Below are 17,526 nucleotides of genomic sequence, written 5' to 3' on the forward strand. Positions count from 1 at the left end.
CTAATATCCTGTGAATACTGTATACAGATGGACATATTTTCCTTGCAATTTACTTACCTTTCTTCCTTAGAATTCTCACTGAAAATTTAAAAAACTAATAAAACATTTAACAAACCTTGAATTATGCACTCATGCTAATAAAATGTATTTCCTAAACATTTATTTAACGATACTTCAAAAGATCTACATGATATGGTTTAAAACAATCCACACACAAATGAATATTACAATGAATACACATATTCAAAACTTCACGGCATCGCTTCTGTTTACTGCACTGTCGACATCTTCCCCTCTTTTCACTATTCTTAGGATAGTGGCCTCCTGTGTTTGTAGCTAGTGCTGCTATATCACTTTCCTGGTAGTCTCCAATAAGTAGTTTTGCCAGATTCATATTAAAATCAATCAATCGATATGCCTATATCCGTCTGTTCTTGCTCCGCTTGACATGATGTACTGATTCCCTCATTAGTATGAATCCATTGTTTACTGCAATATCAAACAAAAACCAAAACAGGTACAACCACCATTTTTTTGCTGCTCTGTATGTACTGTACTGTGTTCTCAGTTGGTCTGTCGTGTCTACTCCCTTCATGTTACTATTGTACTCTGGCACGATAGATGGTGCTCTGATGTCCCTGACTTGTCCATTTTTGGATTTGCGCTGTACTGTCCTCTCTATGGCTGCTGGATCTTCTGCTGTTGATAGAGTGTAGATGTGCTTCTTGTCCATCCAAATACAGCCTGTTACTTCACCGTGCTGTACTGTTTTAAATTGCCCTTGAACCTTAATGTCTCTTTTATTAAGATGCTGTATGGGATATCCTCTTCTGTTAGATCTTATGGTGCCACATGCATACGTACCTTTCTGTAGAAGCTTCTCAAATAAATCGGGACTGGTGAAATAATTGTCTACATTTACTATGTGGTTTCTTTCCCAGATCTTTTCTGTTAGGTCCATAACGACACGTGTTGCTAATCCAACTTCTCTGGTACCTGCGCCCTTACCTGTATAGACTTGAAATTCATTGGTGTAGCCATTCATTGGGTCAGCCCTCATCCAGACCTTGATTCCATACTTTGTCGGCTTGGCTGGTAGATACTGGCGAAAAGATAACCTACCTCGAGATTTTATCATGGCTTCATCTACACTTACATTTTGATGAGGATTGTAGTTTTCTAAGCAGCTGTTTTGAGTGGCATCATACACTGGCCTCACATGATGTAGCTTGTCATGACCTTGTTGAAGCCTGGGAGGATTATGACGACTATCATTTAAATGAAAATATTGTGATATTTTATCAAACCTATCTCTCTTCATTACTCTTCTAATACTTAGGTTTCCAAGTAGGGCATCTGTTGACCAGTACATGGCTGTCTCAGGGAGCTGAAGAATACTCATTAAAACTCTCATTCCCATCCATGCTTTAATTTCTCTCTCTATAACATCTCTCCAGTTTGGATCTTCTTTCTCCACCTGCTTTCGTCTTGCATAGAGATTGGTCTCATCTACTAACAACTGAAATAAAAATGCTGGAAAAAAAAGCTCAAAACAATTAAATTCATTAGCATCAGGGGCTAAATCCGTTGTTGGCCTGGGTGTTGGTCCTGTGTATTGCCTCTTGTCAATGCGTGTTCTATCGTTTACGATCCACCGATCAGCTATTCTTTCATTTTCTTCTTCTCCACCCTCTTGTCCATCCTCTTCAACATTCTCATCACTACCGCTGTTATCTCCAATAGCTATTTCAACGTCACTATCGATCGATCTCGTCGATGAAAATCCAGAAAATTCTCCATCAGAATCCGTCAAGTAAAAGTCTGCTCCTAGAGGCTGATTCTCATCAATTTGCATCATTTTAAAATCGAAATATTTTCACTGAATCAACTGATATTGAAGTGAAATTTGTTTTCCCTTTGTTCAGCAATGTGCGCTTTATCTATGTAAGCTAAAATTTGATTGTTAAACTGCCTGCATTAGTAGGAAATGGCTTTAAATCAACCAATGGTTTGCGCCGAGTTAACTCATCGTGCGGGAGAAAGGCCTTGCTAAATGCTGCCTCTTAAACTCGGCGCTCGGGATACAAGCTATGCAAACTCAACCACTTTAGCAAGGCACGCAGGAGATCAGGGATGTAAAGTACGATGAGTATACTCATCGCCAAGGGTTAATGTGTTAAAGACTAGTCGGCTTTCTTTGATGAAGGGTGCATGCTTTATTGAAGTCACCGCTAAAGGACAGCTATGGAGAACCAAACAAATGCCCGTTTCTTATTGTGGTGGCAACATAAAATAATTGTATTGCATGATTAAGACGGGGATTTTTTTTCCATTTGCTGAGTATGTTTTCATAACAATTGGTGCTTCAAAGGTAATCTGTTTCCTTTGAAATTTCAGCAAACTATTTTAGCTGGGTACATTAGTAAAAGGGAATTGGCCGTCGTTTGGTCTGTTCTAGTTACTGTTCCTCCCTGCCTATTGAATAAACCAATAAGTAAGATGTGTGGTTGTTTTCTATATTTGTTTTAAACATTTGTGGTAACAGCATGATGCTGCCTTCCACGCATGCATCATAAATCTAACAAAGGGTCAACAGACGATAGAGATGCATGTGTTCTGGTCTGATGACAGGGATTATTACAGAAAATGTGAGTGTTCTGAAGGATTTAATTCTGAGTGAGAAGAAGAGGAATTTTACTTAACAGCCACATACAGATGTCAGTCTATGTAAATATATGAATTAATAGCGAGTGGCCGAAAATCCGACGAAAGATAGATTACGAGATAATGCCTCGTCCGGTTGAGCTCCGTTACCAGAAATGTCAACAACAAAAAAGACTCTCTCTCTCACACACACACATATTGTGCTGAACATATATAGGACACATACCTGATGCATACCTCCTCATGGGCAAAACTGACCAGAGTGTAACTCCTTTTAGTGTCTCCTGGCAAATGTCAAGTGCATTATTTTCTTGTTGGACTTAAGTTTTTTGAGGTGAACTCAATTCAGGAACTTTATGATGTACCACCAGAGAAAATCATTCACTGTAAAATCTATATTATTTGAGACAAATAAACAGATAAATATTTTTCATATTAAAGACTTTTTAAAAAAAACTTTTTATGCCGATAGCAACTTTTACTAGTGCTAATATTTAAAAAGGCAACTTTTCTACAAAATAAGAAAGAAAAAAACTTTACAACTGATTTTGGTTTACACTTTATACAAATGCTATTATATTCTTCTTTTAATCTGATATAAAGGGACAATCTAAAATAAACTGGCAAAAATTGCAAGTGTTGAGGGATAGGGACAGGAGAAACCATAAATTGATGTGTTAAAATTTTTCCAAAAAGGTCATTTCACAATAAAATTTCCTGATTTTCAGGATGGTGGCCTCAAAACTTTATTCTTGGAATTATCCTTGAAAGGATATTGTGGCAATAAAGTTTTTAATGTGATGAGGTCATTTAAAATCACAAAGAAAACAACCATCACCTTGTGCAATAATTCTGTTTTGTGTTTTTATCAGACTTATTCATCAGTATAACTTGCAGTTCATACAAGTAGAAAACGTGCCAGAGGAAAGCTGGTGAAGAGTTAGCAGCTAATCTTATCTGAATTTCATAGGCTTTTTTATTTCACGTCATGCGTATTAGTAAATAGTTTTCTTTAAAGGTATTCATTTTGATGAAATATATTTCGGTGATTGATTTTTGCTGATAAAATCCTATAACATTTTGGAACATTTCACTTCACATTACAGAGTATTGGAAAGTGCTACAAACTACGGGTATTGGATATTGCTGCAAATGATCTGAGGATTTTCCCAACAGAGGTATGTTTAATAACAACTCCCTAAAGGCTAACATAGTTTGTTTATTTAAATTATTATTTGTTGCAGTCATCTTTATGGTCTCCACCACAAAGAGTAAAATATATACACAATCAACAATCAATTCTCTTTACAAAGACCAAGTTGGTTTCCAAACATTTATGTCATTATAATGATTTTATGGTCATGCATTATATATGGAAGAGTTACCTTCCTTGTCTCGTTTTTGTCAAACTGTAAAGTAAGATGAGTGAGTTAAAAGTTAACATTTATATTTTTCATATTTCATCTGACTATCTAAAGTTCACACATAGAATACATGAGTAATATTTTGTTCTGATGCATGGTTCATCATAGTTGAGTAGGTATGTAGGCATATCCTTCCAGTTTCTGAATAAATTAAAATGATAACTTCAGTCTTTACAACTCAAGAGATGAGTTATTTTGAGAAGGCAAATGAGTTATACTTTCAGTCTGAATTTTAGCAAACAGTAGTCTTCGCTACAGAAATTCCAGTAGAAATGAGCACCATCATTCAATTCATTGTGGGTGTATTATATTCCAGGGGCAGTTTTTGTATAAACCAAGCAAATGATCTGAGCAGTAGTAAATGGTGGAAACTGGTTGAAGAGGGCATGCACTCAGCATCCATATATGGGATGATCAGAACTGCTATAAGAGATACATAATAGTTAATGTTAAAAGCATTTGCATACTCCAAACTTCAACCCTTGTTTTTTTCTGAGTTTGCACAAAAAACTTTATTAGAATGCAGAGCTGGTGCTTGATTATCCAAATTGTGTATGTGATTACCTAAAAAGTGTATGTGATTACCCAAATTATATATGACTACTTATGCTAAATAAATCTACTCAGAGCATCTGTATGTACATTCCAAGTGTGGTTATTCAATGCATGCTGCAAACATCTGGAATTGGTTTGTTTTTAAATTATACATGGATTTTGATGTTCCTTACATGTTAGGCCTAAATGTTGTAGTTATCTAAATCAAACACTGTACTAATAGTCTGTATTTACTTTCAGCTCATAAACATTCCCTTGAAAGAGATGTACTGTGAAGAGAATCCACTTTTACAACATGTGCCTGTCCATTCTGTTCAAGAAGAGGAGGTCTTGTCATTAAAGGTAGCCAGCACAATACATTGTTTAGCTTGAAATATTTTATACTGAGGTATTTCATAGTGCATATATGCTTAGAATATTGGACTGTTTTGGAAATAGTTTCCTCCAGAGTTGAAGTACAGAACTTTAAGCGCAAAATGTACCTGTAATGATAGACAGTGTCTAATTAATGGTAGTAAATGGTTATATGAGCCCTCTTTTTATTCCTATCAAACTTAAGGAAGACAAAATAGATAAACTGGCAACCATCCGAAAAAGTTTTAATAATGTGCACTCCATCCCCATATTGTATTTTCTGGAATAGTCCTGCAACAGGATATAAATTGTTGATATAAATGGATGTCAAGATGAGGGGGAGAGGGGCTGAAAAAAGCAAAGTTCTCTTTGACCTGCATTAAGTGAAATTTGTCATCAGAGTAGGATTTGCACTGAGAAAATAAACAATGGAAATTTTTCATAAATAAAGACAAAACCAGTTTGAAATACACTTGTATTTTGAAAACTTATATTTTTGTTAACTCTGTGTAACAACATCCATAATGTGTTAGGTACATGTATATGAAAATCCATGAATTTGAATATAGATCGCAGAAAACTCATATCAGTCTCATCCTGTTAGAAAACACATGCATAATAAAATGGTAGTCTTCATTTGATCCTCATCCCGTTGTCAACCAGCATGTGTGACTAAACAATTCACAACGATATTCTTTATCACCAGTAAGACATGACTGTATAGTTGTTATTTACATGCTAATTAAATTGGCCTCAATTTGACTGAGGCAGCAGATGTAACCATATTACTAAGGCTATGAAGGGGATGTAGCCATTCATAGTGAAATGAACACCAGTTATGAATTCTCTCAAAATATCAGTCAAAATATTCATGACATATAATTGCAAAACATTTAATGATTATTTTTTTTTAAATGCCTTAATACCGCTTAAATAGAAATTGATTTGGGGTGCATGCATTAATGAAGTTGGCATGCAAGGACAACTTTGGAGGACCAAACAAATGCTGTTTGTTATGTGACTGCAATGTTAAATAATTGTAGAATTAAGTAGGGATCAGAACTGGCAGATTGTCGACATTCATGATTAGAAAACAAAGAATTTGTTCAGGTTGGGATCTAGGGGTTCTATTGACATGTTCATTTATTTTCTGTCTTGATGACAGTGTAAGCATGACAAATTTGTGAGTAACAATAGACCATGGGTCTGGGACTTTGATTTTATGTCGACATAGGCAGATGGCTGACAAATACAATGTTGATATAAGTGGGTAGAACTGTATTTATTTTCCTAAATCATTTATTTCTTGACTCTGCTGTCAAACAATTTGCACTGATGCAGGTTGCCTTATAGTGTACTGGTAATATACTGTAAATATATTGACCTTTCGTAAGGCCTTGCTTGACAAAATTGGTCTGGTAGCTTACTGTAAATATACTGCCCTTCATTGGGGCCCTGCTTGACAAAGTTGGTTTGCTAACATACTGTAAATATATTGCCCTTCATTTGGGCCCTGCATGACAAAGTTGGTCTGCTAACATACTGTAAATATATTGCTCTTCATTTGGGCCCTGCTTGACAAAGTTGATCTGCTAACATATTGTAAATATATTGCCCTTCATTGGGGCCCTGCTTGACAAAGTCGATCTGCTAACATGCTGTAAATATATTGCACTCCAAAGATGGTCTGGTAACTGTTATGACTCTGTGATCTTAAACTAAGTAATAGAAAGATGCAAAACGAACAAGTTTTGTAAAATTCAGTAAAATTTTATTCCCTAGAATACAGAGTGATAATTTAAAAGGAACTTATAATATTGTGAATTAAATTCCAAATAATCCTAAGTGTTATTTCACAAGTTAAAAACTATAGAACAGTATATAATGTTATTTTACAAATTTAAAAGTATAGAAAAGTATAGAATGTTCCAAATGAATTCCAATAATCATAAATCAGCTGATGTCTTGATGTATCACAGATATATAATCCAGAATGTCTTTGAATGAATCATTGGTAATCCCAAAGCAGTGTTTTAATCCAAAAGTTGATGAGCACTTTTGTAATTTCAATGTATAATTTATATAAATAATTGCCCACCCAGTCCCTTTTATAGACTGTCACTTGACCCATGACACAGCAAAATTATTGGGATGTGGGTCATTTTCCATTCAATTTCATAAACAAATTTCTTCTGAAAATACTGGCTGGTAAACAAGATCAGGTCTTGAACTGACATTCAAGTAAGTCATGACAAAAATCAGGTAGGCAATACAATTTTCCAGGAAAAACCAAGGTCCTGAACTCAAATCCAAATGGCCAAAGTAGTTTTGAATGGATGAAATTTACACTATCACTTGATAAACAGTTTTAATATAGACTTATATATAGTTCATTTTTCTCCAAAATTACAGAAATGGAAGAAAAGGTTAGCTTTATTGGAAAAGTGGTATGTGCTTATGATGTGTATTTAGATAGCATCAGTGAAAATAAAAATAATGATTTTATTTCTTATTTTAGGAAATAGTAGCGAGACATGTAATGAAGGAACTTAAAGATAGGTATGTATTACTTACACTACTAAAGCATCCAGATTCGAAAAATGTTATGCTGTGCCCTTTAGTTTATTTCACTGATTAATAGATTGATGGATTGGTTATTTATTTATGCCAGCTGTGAACATTGATATATTTTACTATTGTTCTAGCTTGCCTTTGTATTAAAAATCAAATAAGCAAATGGTTGCTTACTAATATCCATTACTCCAAGCATTTTAGTTTTCTTCATCATCAGGATCATCATCAGCATTATCATCTTCCTCCTCTTGTTCTTCTTTTTCTTTGGTTTAAAGTGTAGTGAAATCCTGTGATAACATGATAATTGGGGTCTACAAAAATGCTTTTGTGTTATATAACATATCCTGCAATATTGAGACAAGTCTGTTTACTTAAAAATATTCCTGTCTATACTCGCTTATAAGTCAAGGCAAACTGCAGATAACAATGATCCTGATCTGCCATAGTATAATGAACCTGCAGATCAGGGTCTACTATTGTTTCTTATACTGTTGCAATTTTGCAGCTCAAGGTGGGCTTCAGTATTGTAGTTATCAACATAAATTAGATACATATTAGACACAAAATACTTAACCAGTGCTTGACATATTTAATATTTAATTTTTACAGAGAACATTGCATGCATTGTACATACATGTTTAAGAGAATTGACAACTAAATAGTGCAAATAGTGACTGTAAACATGTACTCACCAACCAGTCTCATTGTATCCATAATAGTTTTTCCACAGAAATATTCACATGGAACCATAATTTTGATAATTTTCTCAGCTAGATTCCATTCAAATCTGAATACATAATTTCTTGCTGGTAAATTTGTTATAATTTATGAAACACTACAGGGTATATTTTTGGAAATATTCCTGCTGTATGTGTCTGATGAGGCATATTTTTTACTGACAATAAAAATTCTCGAATCAGACATTGCAACTTCCTAATTATAAAACTCATATTTCATACCTGGGTATGTAATCTCATAATACACATGTGACAAATAGAGCAACATTGGAAAATTGTCTCTAATGTTCATGTCGTACAAATGTGCCATCAAACTAGCCTCAACCTGGTTTGAAACTACCCAATCAGTTAGAGGGGTAAAGAGCACCCTGCAACAAATAGTCTAAAAGTCAGAAGCAATAAATAAATGAACCCTATTATTATATGGATTGAAAAGTTTCTTTATTTTGATTTTGCACTCTTTTAGAGCAAAACAAGGAGTAGCATTTTAGTTATCATAGTAATTTGTTTAGTTATCATAGTAATTTGTTTAGTTATCATAGTAATTTGTTCCACCCCTAAAACCGAATGATCATATTCCAGTCAGCATCCAGCTACAGTAGTAAATGACAGGTAGCATTTCTATATTGGAGTGACTCTAAGGTGATGCAAATCTAACTTCACTTTAAAGAAATCAAAAAGATTAGTCAGAATTTAGGCTCATTGGTATATGCACTTGATTTCAAAGCTTTCATGAAAGACATAATTTTGAATCTATTTATATTTATTGAGCTAAGTTTCATCAGTAATATGAAAGAATGGGGGTGTTAATTGTATATGTATGTGGCAATGATCACAACTGTTCCTAATAAATATTTAATAACACTTGATGAATTTACCACACCTTTGCAGTGTATTCTTTCTCAGAATGTTTCAATCAACTTATTGTCTACCAAAGAACTGATTTTCACCTGCTGATTGACTGCTTACATGACAATTTGCTGATAAAATAGGATTCTTAATAAAAACAGACCTAGGAACTTTCAGCAACCACAGTTGATTGACAATTTCTTATTAGGTATGTAAATTATTTTATTGACTTTGGTGATAAACCAGTTTCAACAATGGCATTGTTTTGTGCTCAAGTGTATATGGCCATTGTTTGACCAGCCATTGCCAATAAAATGTTTACTCTGGAATGACAATATATGATGCATTTAAGACAAACACAAAGAAGAATTGTAGAGCATTTGTGTTGAGGTTCAATTCAAATTCATTGAACAATTATTCGAATTTTTTTAAAGTGCTAACACCTTTCAAAATGACAAGTTATTATTAAAATTATAATTGTAGTTGATACAATAGTTTCCACAATAGTCATATCACTTGAGCAAAACAGAACTTCTAAACTGCATATAAATTTATTTCTTGCTATCCATCCCCAGGCATGACAGTACTTTCTGCATTAATAAGCTGACATTATGAATAAAACAGCCTCATGTGAACGATAACAAAATTATAAAAATTTACATAAATGTAAAGGACAATATGTATGAATCACTGTTCTTATTCACGTTAATATTCAGTACCATAATTAAGAATCCCTGACCACAAAAACATAATTGTGTGTCTTTTGAGTGTCAGCACTCACATAAACAGTTTCTGTTGTTACACTTTAGTGCAAAATGATTTGGCACCTTATTAGGGAGTGACCTCCCTTTAGTATGACTATGTAAAATGAGCCCACTTCATCATGCAATTTGACCTACTTGACATTTTTTCATTCTGCTTTCTTTCTGTCTTCTTAACAATGAAATACCAATTTGGCATTGTGTTAAAATAATTTTTTGTCATTTGGGGGTTTAAAAGACAAAACTAAGTTGCAGCACAGTCCATTGATTTAGAAAAATTATGTGGAAGAAATCTTTGGTTTTGAATGTGAACATTAATATACATCATACAAATAGTACAATAACATACTACAGCAGGGTCATGAAACTTATTTCTATAAACATCAAATCATATTCAATATTACTTTTATTATATGTATATCTGATATAACATCACAAGTTCTAATTATTCTTTGATAGTATATGCATATTACTGTTATAATAACAAGGTCTAATTATGTTTGATAGTATTTGTATATTTGATATTATGTATGCTGCCATTACTGCAATATTCATCTAACATGACAAATTAGGATTATGATTATTATGTAATATCAGTGTGCAAAATATTAAATTAAGATTTTATTTGTGAAGGGTTTAATATGGTGGGGAAATGTATCTTTTATCTCTTATGTTCAAATGATAGTGTCCTAAAGTAGGAAAATCAGGTTTACTTACAACACAAGCTTGATGTCTATAAAATAGTGTCCCTAACTATAATGAACATCTCTGACAGATATGAGTTCTTCAACATTACAAACACTGGGCATAAAATTTGTACAGTTTGTAAGAAGGTATGCTGAAGGTCTACAGCACAATAATATATTAAATGTGAAAATTTTTTATAATTACTCTATTAGTAATTCTGCATTTGTTCTAAACAGGCGTCCAGAGAACAGGTAAAAGCAACAAAGTTGTTTGATGTGGATTTTACATGTTCAGAATCTCTTATTTTCTGATTTTGTTCTGTCTTGATCAAGAATTGCTTTTGCAATTTATGTATTTTTTTTGTGAAATGATGCCATGTGATTATTGGTTATTAATTGTCATTTTTCTCACAATTAAATTTTAAGAACATGTTAGAGATTATTTTTTTCAGATTCAAACAGAGCTTATTTGCATATCGTGCATGTGGTTTTGCAAAGAATAAACTCATATATCCTGTGTCTTTGTCATTATGATAAGCAACTTCTTAGCACATCCTACAAAAAATTATATTTGAACAAAAAGAAGTCACCATAATTATATACTGACAGCATAACCTCATTAATTATATTCTCAATTAGCAAACTCCTTATCATGTGTAACTCAATTAGCAAACTCCTTATCATGTGTAACTCAATTAGCAAATTCCTTATCATGTGTAACTCAGTTAGCAAACTCCTTATCATGTGTAACTCAATTAGCAAACTCCTTATGTGTAACTCAATTAGCAAACTCCTTATCATGTGTAACTCAATTAGCAAACTCCTTATCATGTGTAACTCAATTAGCAAACTCCTCATCATGTGTAACTCAATTAGCAAACTCCTCACTTTTATCATGTGTAACTCAATTAGCAAACTCCTCACTTCTATCATGTGTAACTCAATTAGCAAACTCCTTATCATGTGTAACTCAAATAGCAAACTCCTTATCATGTGTAACTTGATATAATTTCACATAATCAATGAGGTTTTTCACCTGGTGATTCAAAGCATCATAACAGTTGATAGACATTTACAATACAGTTTGTTTTGTGCTTGACCAAAGATGTTAGTACCATTTTCTTTGATATTTGGATGTTTGGCATAAAGTTTTCCTTTCAAGACTGAGAAAGTTTTAATGGTATTCAGAGATATTTATTGTCAAAGTTTGAAAGTTACTTATCATCAAGAAAACAAGTTACCCTAAATTTTAAATCTTCCAATTTCTGATACATCAGCTAGGTCTCCCACAAGGGTCCATTGTATGAACATTATTATAATAATTAATTATTAATGATAATATTGACGGCATAGAATCATCTGCAAGACGGCTGATAATATATCATTATCATCATAGAATATGTACATTAAGCTAGGTTTTTAAATTATTATTTATATTCAGGTAATTAATCTGAAAATAAAAACTGTTCCAGTAGTAAAAAGAAAGATGGCCAAAACAAATTTTTTGTCTATGAAAAATATTCTGATATGAGAAACAACATTGCTTACATACTTCCTATTGCCCTCACAATTGAAACATTGTTTAACAACCCTATGTACTATGAAGAAAAAACACAAAATGCAAATATTCTTATCTGTGCAGAATTGTATTAAGACATTGAAGTAGTCATTAAAAATAGCAAGCTATTTGGGTATTTACTTTATTTCTATTTGCAGCTATGACTCTCAAGACCAAAACATCACTGAGCTAAAAATTCTCATGAAACTCAAATATAATTCTATTCCCAAATTTTTTTATTTCAGTAAAACTTTATTCATCAAACAGAAAACCCTCAACTCTGAAAATCCCCCAAAACATTTATGCCCCAAATTTAATTTTTACACTGAAATGAACCCTATAAATTGAAACTTAAAAGTTGTTAAAATATCCAGCTAAGTGTTGTCCCTGGAGCATAAAACCAGTTTAATCAGTTAGTCTGTATCTTGCCAAAAACCTAAACAATTAGTGCAAATACTTGATATATATATATATATATATATATATATATATATATATATATATATATTTTTTTTTTTATACACATCTTTGCTAGGGAAGGGTTGTCGATCTACCTTGTTCCACTTCAACCCATAATATAGCCAAATCAGTTTTTAACATGCTGTTATCTGATTGGATGCAGCAGAAAGATACTGACCCAATCAGATTGGTCATTAATTTACCAATAGTATTCACACACCCTCCCTTTTGTACCCCTTACTGATCTTAAAAATGAAAAGCATTAAGGATATAAAAAATGCACAAAACTTAGTCACTTCATTCATCAATTTATAATTTTTTAACTGATTTTTGGCTACATGGGGTCTCTAACACTGCCAGCTTATTGCCATTTCAAAGCAAACAGAAGCTTTCGCTGTAAACAAGCAGACAGACTGCTCACTGTCCTTTCTGGTTTCTAAGCCAGCCCATTTTGTGAAAACAATGTCATCTGTGTCCAATATTTGCAGTGTATAGTTTTAATATTTCTAAAGCAAACTGAACAAATAAACATGAAGAACTCTTTTATACATGTTTAGAAAGGTTTAACTACAAAATTTATGGAGTTATTGACATTATGACAGTGAAGTACTTCACATATGTTGCATAAAAACATAGACTTGCCCATGCAAAAATGGCAAATAAACAAACTCCCATTTTACTTGAAATACTATTTGGGCCCCCTTGCAATAATCAGGTTAGAAATTATAAATTGTTGAATGCAATGACAAAGTTCTTTGCATTTTTTATACCCCTAATGCCTTTTGTTTATAAAAACAGTGGGTACAGGTAAAATTTAATGCACATTTTTTGTTTCAGCCAAGGTATGTAGACATGGAAGTCAGCATATTGAATACCAACATGTAACAAGTTTTCTCATTGGTCAATTGATTTAGCTTCCTACTTGTGCTCGCTTTTTCATCCACAAAAGGCACTTGTTACAAACTCTGTTTCAGTGGGTGATACGGAATGAAGTGGATCGACAACTTTTGGTTAGCAATGATGATTAATAAAACATATGTAGGCACTATTCGATATGCACATTATGTTATAACAGTGGGGACTTAGGTTAAATTTCAGAACCTCAGTAAACCAAAACTCTTTCAAAATGTTAAGTTTTACTTGGTCTCATTGCATTTCTGTTTCTAGAGCTTTCACTATATATTTTTTGTTTGTGCTGTTTTTTGCAACCACTGCACCAGTATCCAAGATTCATGCTGTTGTATATTTTGTTATTGTTGAGGAGAGTGTTCCAACAAGGTACTTAATCCCAAAATATTTTGCTTGTACTTGCATTTCCCAAACGTTTATGAAATAAATATGGTTTAAAATAAATTCTTTTCTCAAGATCTAAACACTTAAAAAGAAATGCAGATTATTTTCTGATTTATTGTGCTGCCATTTGCATGCGAAGTGTTTATACTAGAATTGCTTGGAGTGAAACCAGAAGGATTGATTCACGTATTTCACTGTTTTATTTTATTTAATAGTACTGGTAAGAGGGATTCAAACAAACCTATGCTGTATCTAAAGCATTGATGATTAATTATTGCTGTAACAGTATTTTATTTAATTTGAAACTTTATGAGAGTTAAGGACATCTTCAAATTTTTAAAACTTCAGTTCCAAATTCGTAAAGTGGAAGTTATTGTCTTCGAATTGTCATATGGAAATCTTGGTAACAATGAAAATTGCAATTTGCCCAGGACAATATAACCTAGTGTATGATTTAAATTTATTGAACAATTAAACATACAGCTAAATATGTCTATTAATTTCTCATCAGCAAATATATTTTATTTTCCAACAAGATGGTACCTTTCCAAGGAGTTAATTGTCCTTAGCAATCTTTGTCATAGAAATTATTTCTATTGTATTACAAACAAAATAATACTCATAAAATGGTTTTAAAAAAACTTCTGTCTGCAGTGGACCCTGTTTATTACATGAATTTGATGAAGATTTGATGTCAAAAGAATATTGGAGTGCATTATCATATATGGATATTTATGCTGAAGAAATCATCAATGAAGAACTGCTTCTGTTTGCTCAATACGTGAAGACAAATCATTATATTCTATTATGGTAACCATAACATAGCATCAAAAGTCATCAAACTGATCAAAGGTTTGTGTAACATTAAGTTTTCAGTATTGCATTAACATTCTGTCATTACAGTCACATAATTTTTTCCCCTGTAATTGCTAAATACATTGCTAATTTTTGGACAGAGTTAACCTTGAAGTATTTAAGTTTGCATTGGTCTGTTAATTCTAAATTGCAATTGTGAGACATATTTAGCTGCCATTTTACTATTGTTCTAGCATGCCTTTGTATTAAAAAACCTTTATGATTGATCTTGCACCTGTACCTTTTAAATTATTCCTTGATTGCCTTCTTTTATTTTTATTTTATACTGGAATGCAATCTGACTATTTGAACATTTTTTTTATCTTCACAGTTCAGAATTAAGAATACAAATCTCATTGTTAATAGTATTGAATTATGCTGATATCTGTTATACCAGTTTATGATCACTTATTACCAAACTTGATAATTGTTTGATGTATTTTAACTCAGATTCAATATCTCCCATTATGGCTTCGTGAAAACAATGAAGAGATGGAATGTAATGGTAGTCTTTGGTTTTGCATGAATGTATAGCTGATATGTATGTGGCTGTATTCTTTTGGAAATATGATATTGCATGTGGTACATGTAATTGTATGCTTTTCACCTGCTAAATATGCTCGCTTGTAGGATGAGGCCAAATGCAAACAGCATAAACCCTGATCTCCTATCACATAATGTGCCAGCAGATCAGGGTCTGTGTTGTTTGTTCCACTGATTACTCCTAACAATCTGTGTGGACCCGGATCTGCTGGAACATTATGTGATGGCAGATCTGGGTCTATTCACTTTGCAGTTGGACTCCTCTTACAAGTGAGTATATACAGTGATTAGCGAATAATGTGCATTGCCTTGTTGAAGGTTCATCATCAAGTTTGAAAAATATAATTTTTACACAGCTTACCATTTTGGGAAAGTAATATTTGAAGAAAAAGTATTATTTTAACAAAAGTATAAAAATATTTATTTTTTGAGCAAGGGTAATGAGTAAAAATCTGAATTTATTACATGATGATAATATCTTCTTGGAGCCTGACAAGTGACTTTTTATTTGTATAAATTTATTAAATGATAAATATTCATGAATATTACTGTATGATTTGAATGTGAATTATAAGATTCCTTTCACAAGCTTATATAGTCTTCCACTACATGATAATGTATATACAATCTTACGAACCATCAGCTTAAACCTGGAACTCCAAAACCATGAATCTTCTTGATTCTTCATGTGATTTATTGATTTGGAATTGCAGTTTCATAATTATTCCAGGAATAGCTTTGATGTTACTTGGTGCTCAGTTTATTTTGATTGAAAGACAACATTTAGTCTCACCTCAGGCATAGATTGTGTACACTTGTCTCAGGCATAGGTCATGTACACTTGTCTCAGGTATAGATCATGTACACTTGTCTCAGGCATAGATCTTGTACACTTATCTGAGGCATAGATCATGAACACTTGTCTCAGGCATAGATCATGTACACTTGTGTCAGGCATAGATCTTGTACACTTGTGTCAGGCATAGATCTTGTACACTTGTGTCAGGCATACATCATGTACACTTGTCTCAGGCATAGATCTTGTACACTTGTCTCAGGTTTAGATCTTGTACACTTATCTGAGGCATAGATCTTGTACACTTGTGTCAGGCATAGATTTTGTACACTTGTCTCCGGCATAGACCATGTACATTTGTCTCAGGCATAGAACAGGTACACTGTAGTCTATACTCATTCTTCCACCTTTTTAAATCTTTAAACTTAAATATAACAACTGAAAACCTGTATAATGTCGAACAGCAGATATAATAAAATGATATCATTCCTCTGTGGATACAATTTAAATGTAAACTTTCAACTAATACTCACAGATGATATTGTTTGTCTTCAGACATGATCTGTAAATGAATTTTATCAACATATATGTTTAATTGATTTTTTAACTAAAAAATAGATTCTCAAACATATATATATATATGTATGTATATGTATGTATTCCATCAACATATTCAATATTGTTTATCTAATGGCATCCAGACAATGGGCATTAGATATTTCCAATCCACAGCTTCTGACAAATGGTTCAGGAACAACCTCATGTGTTCCATTCCTCCTAGCCTGCCATCTGTCTGCTTCTTTGTATGAATTGATTGATGGATGTAAGCTCAAAAACATGAATTAATAGACTCATATAGGTGCATATATTTAAAAAAATGTCTGCATACATAAAGATGTATGTATCACACACCATCTGAAAAGCCTAACTTCAAAATTTGAGGCAGTAAAATCCACAGTAAACTGACGGAATCCATTTTAAACTGTCCCAGCGATGTAGTACCACCAAGAATGAATTTTGGCTCTTTGTAGACATAATATTCCAGAGTGTGTTACAAAGAAGATAACAGACTTGTGTTTCAAGATTTGATAATGTTACTGGTGGTTTTACTGTCTCAAATGCCCGGTTTATAGACTTGGCTGAAGCGTATCTGGTAAAACTTAATTTGCAGTGTAAAAACCACTACTATGACATCTTCATATCTTCAAAAAAAGACTTGTTCCCTTAATTCAGTAATGTTTGAGTGCATTATTAGCTCTATAACATGGGAATCCAAGTAATCAAGATAGTGAACTGTTTAAATAAATCATGCATACTTTCCTATTTGTCTTCTTTTGGTATAGAAGGATATTCAAAATCACGCATACTTTCCTATTGTCTTCTTTTGGTATAGAAGGATATTCAAAATCACGCATACT

At 32.8% G+C, this 17,526-nt stretch overlaps 1 protein-coding gene across 2 annotated transcripts in view; it reads left to right on the forward strand.

Annotated features, from left to right (window-relative positions):
• The window catches only part of LOC149779949 (uncharacterized), a 51,859-nt gene that overhangs the window by 12,391 nt on the left and 21,942 nt on the right, over positions 1-17,526 (forward strand). Inside the window, exons 5-8 of one of the 2 annotated variants that reach the window (XM_089936647.1) lie at positions 3,771-3,842; positions 4,884-4,985; positions 7,516-7,556; positions 10,842-10,856. In XM_089936647.1, the coding sequence (XP_089792773.1) occupies positions 3,771-3,842; positions 4,884-4,985; positions 7,516-7,556; positions 10,842-10,856 (230 nt within the window). The remainder of the gene's footprint in view (positions 1-3,770; positions 3,843-4,883; positions 4,986-7,515; positions 7,557-10,841; positions 10,857-17,526) is intronic. The other variant, XM_089936648.1, reaches the window with a different exon arrangement.

Source organism: Sinohyriopsis cumingii, chromosome 16 (assembly GCF_028554795.1).
Source record: "Sinohyriopsis cumingii isolate HCF-2022 chromosome 16, ASM2855479v2, whole genome shotgun sequence".
Lineage (NCBI taxonomy): Eukaryota > Metazoa > Mollusca > Bivalvia > Unionida > Unionidae > Sinohyriopsis > Sinohyriopsis cumingii.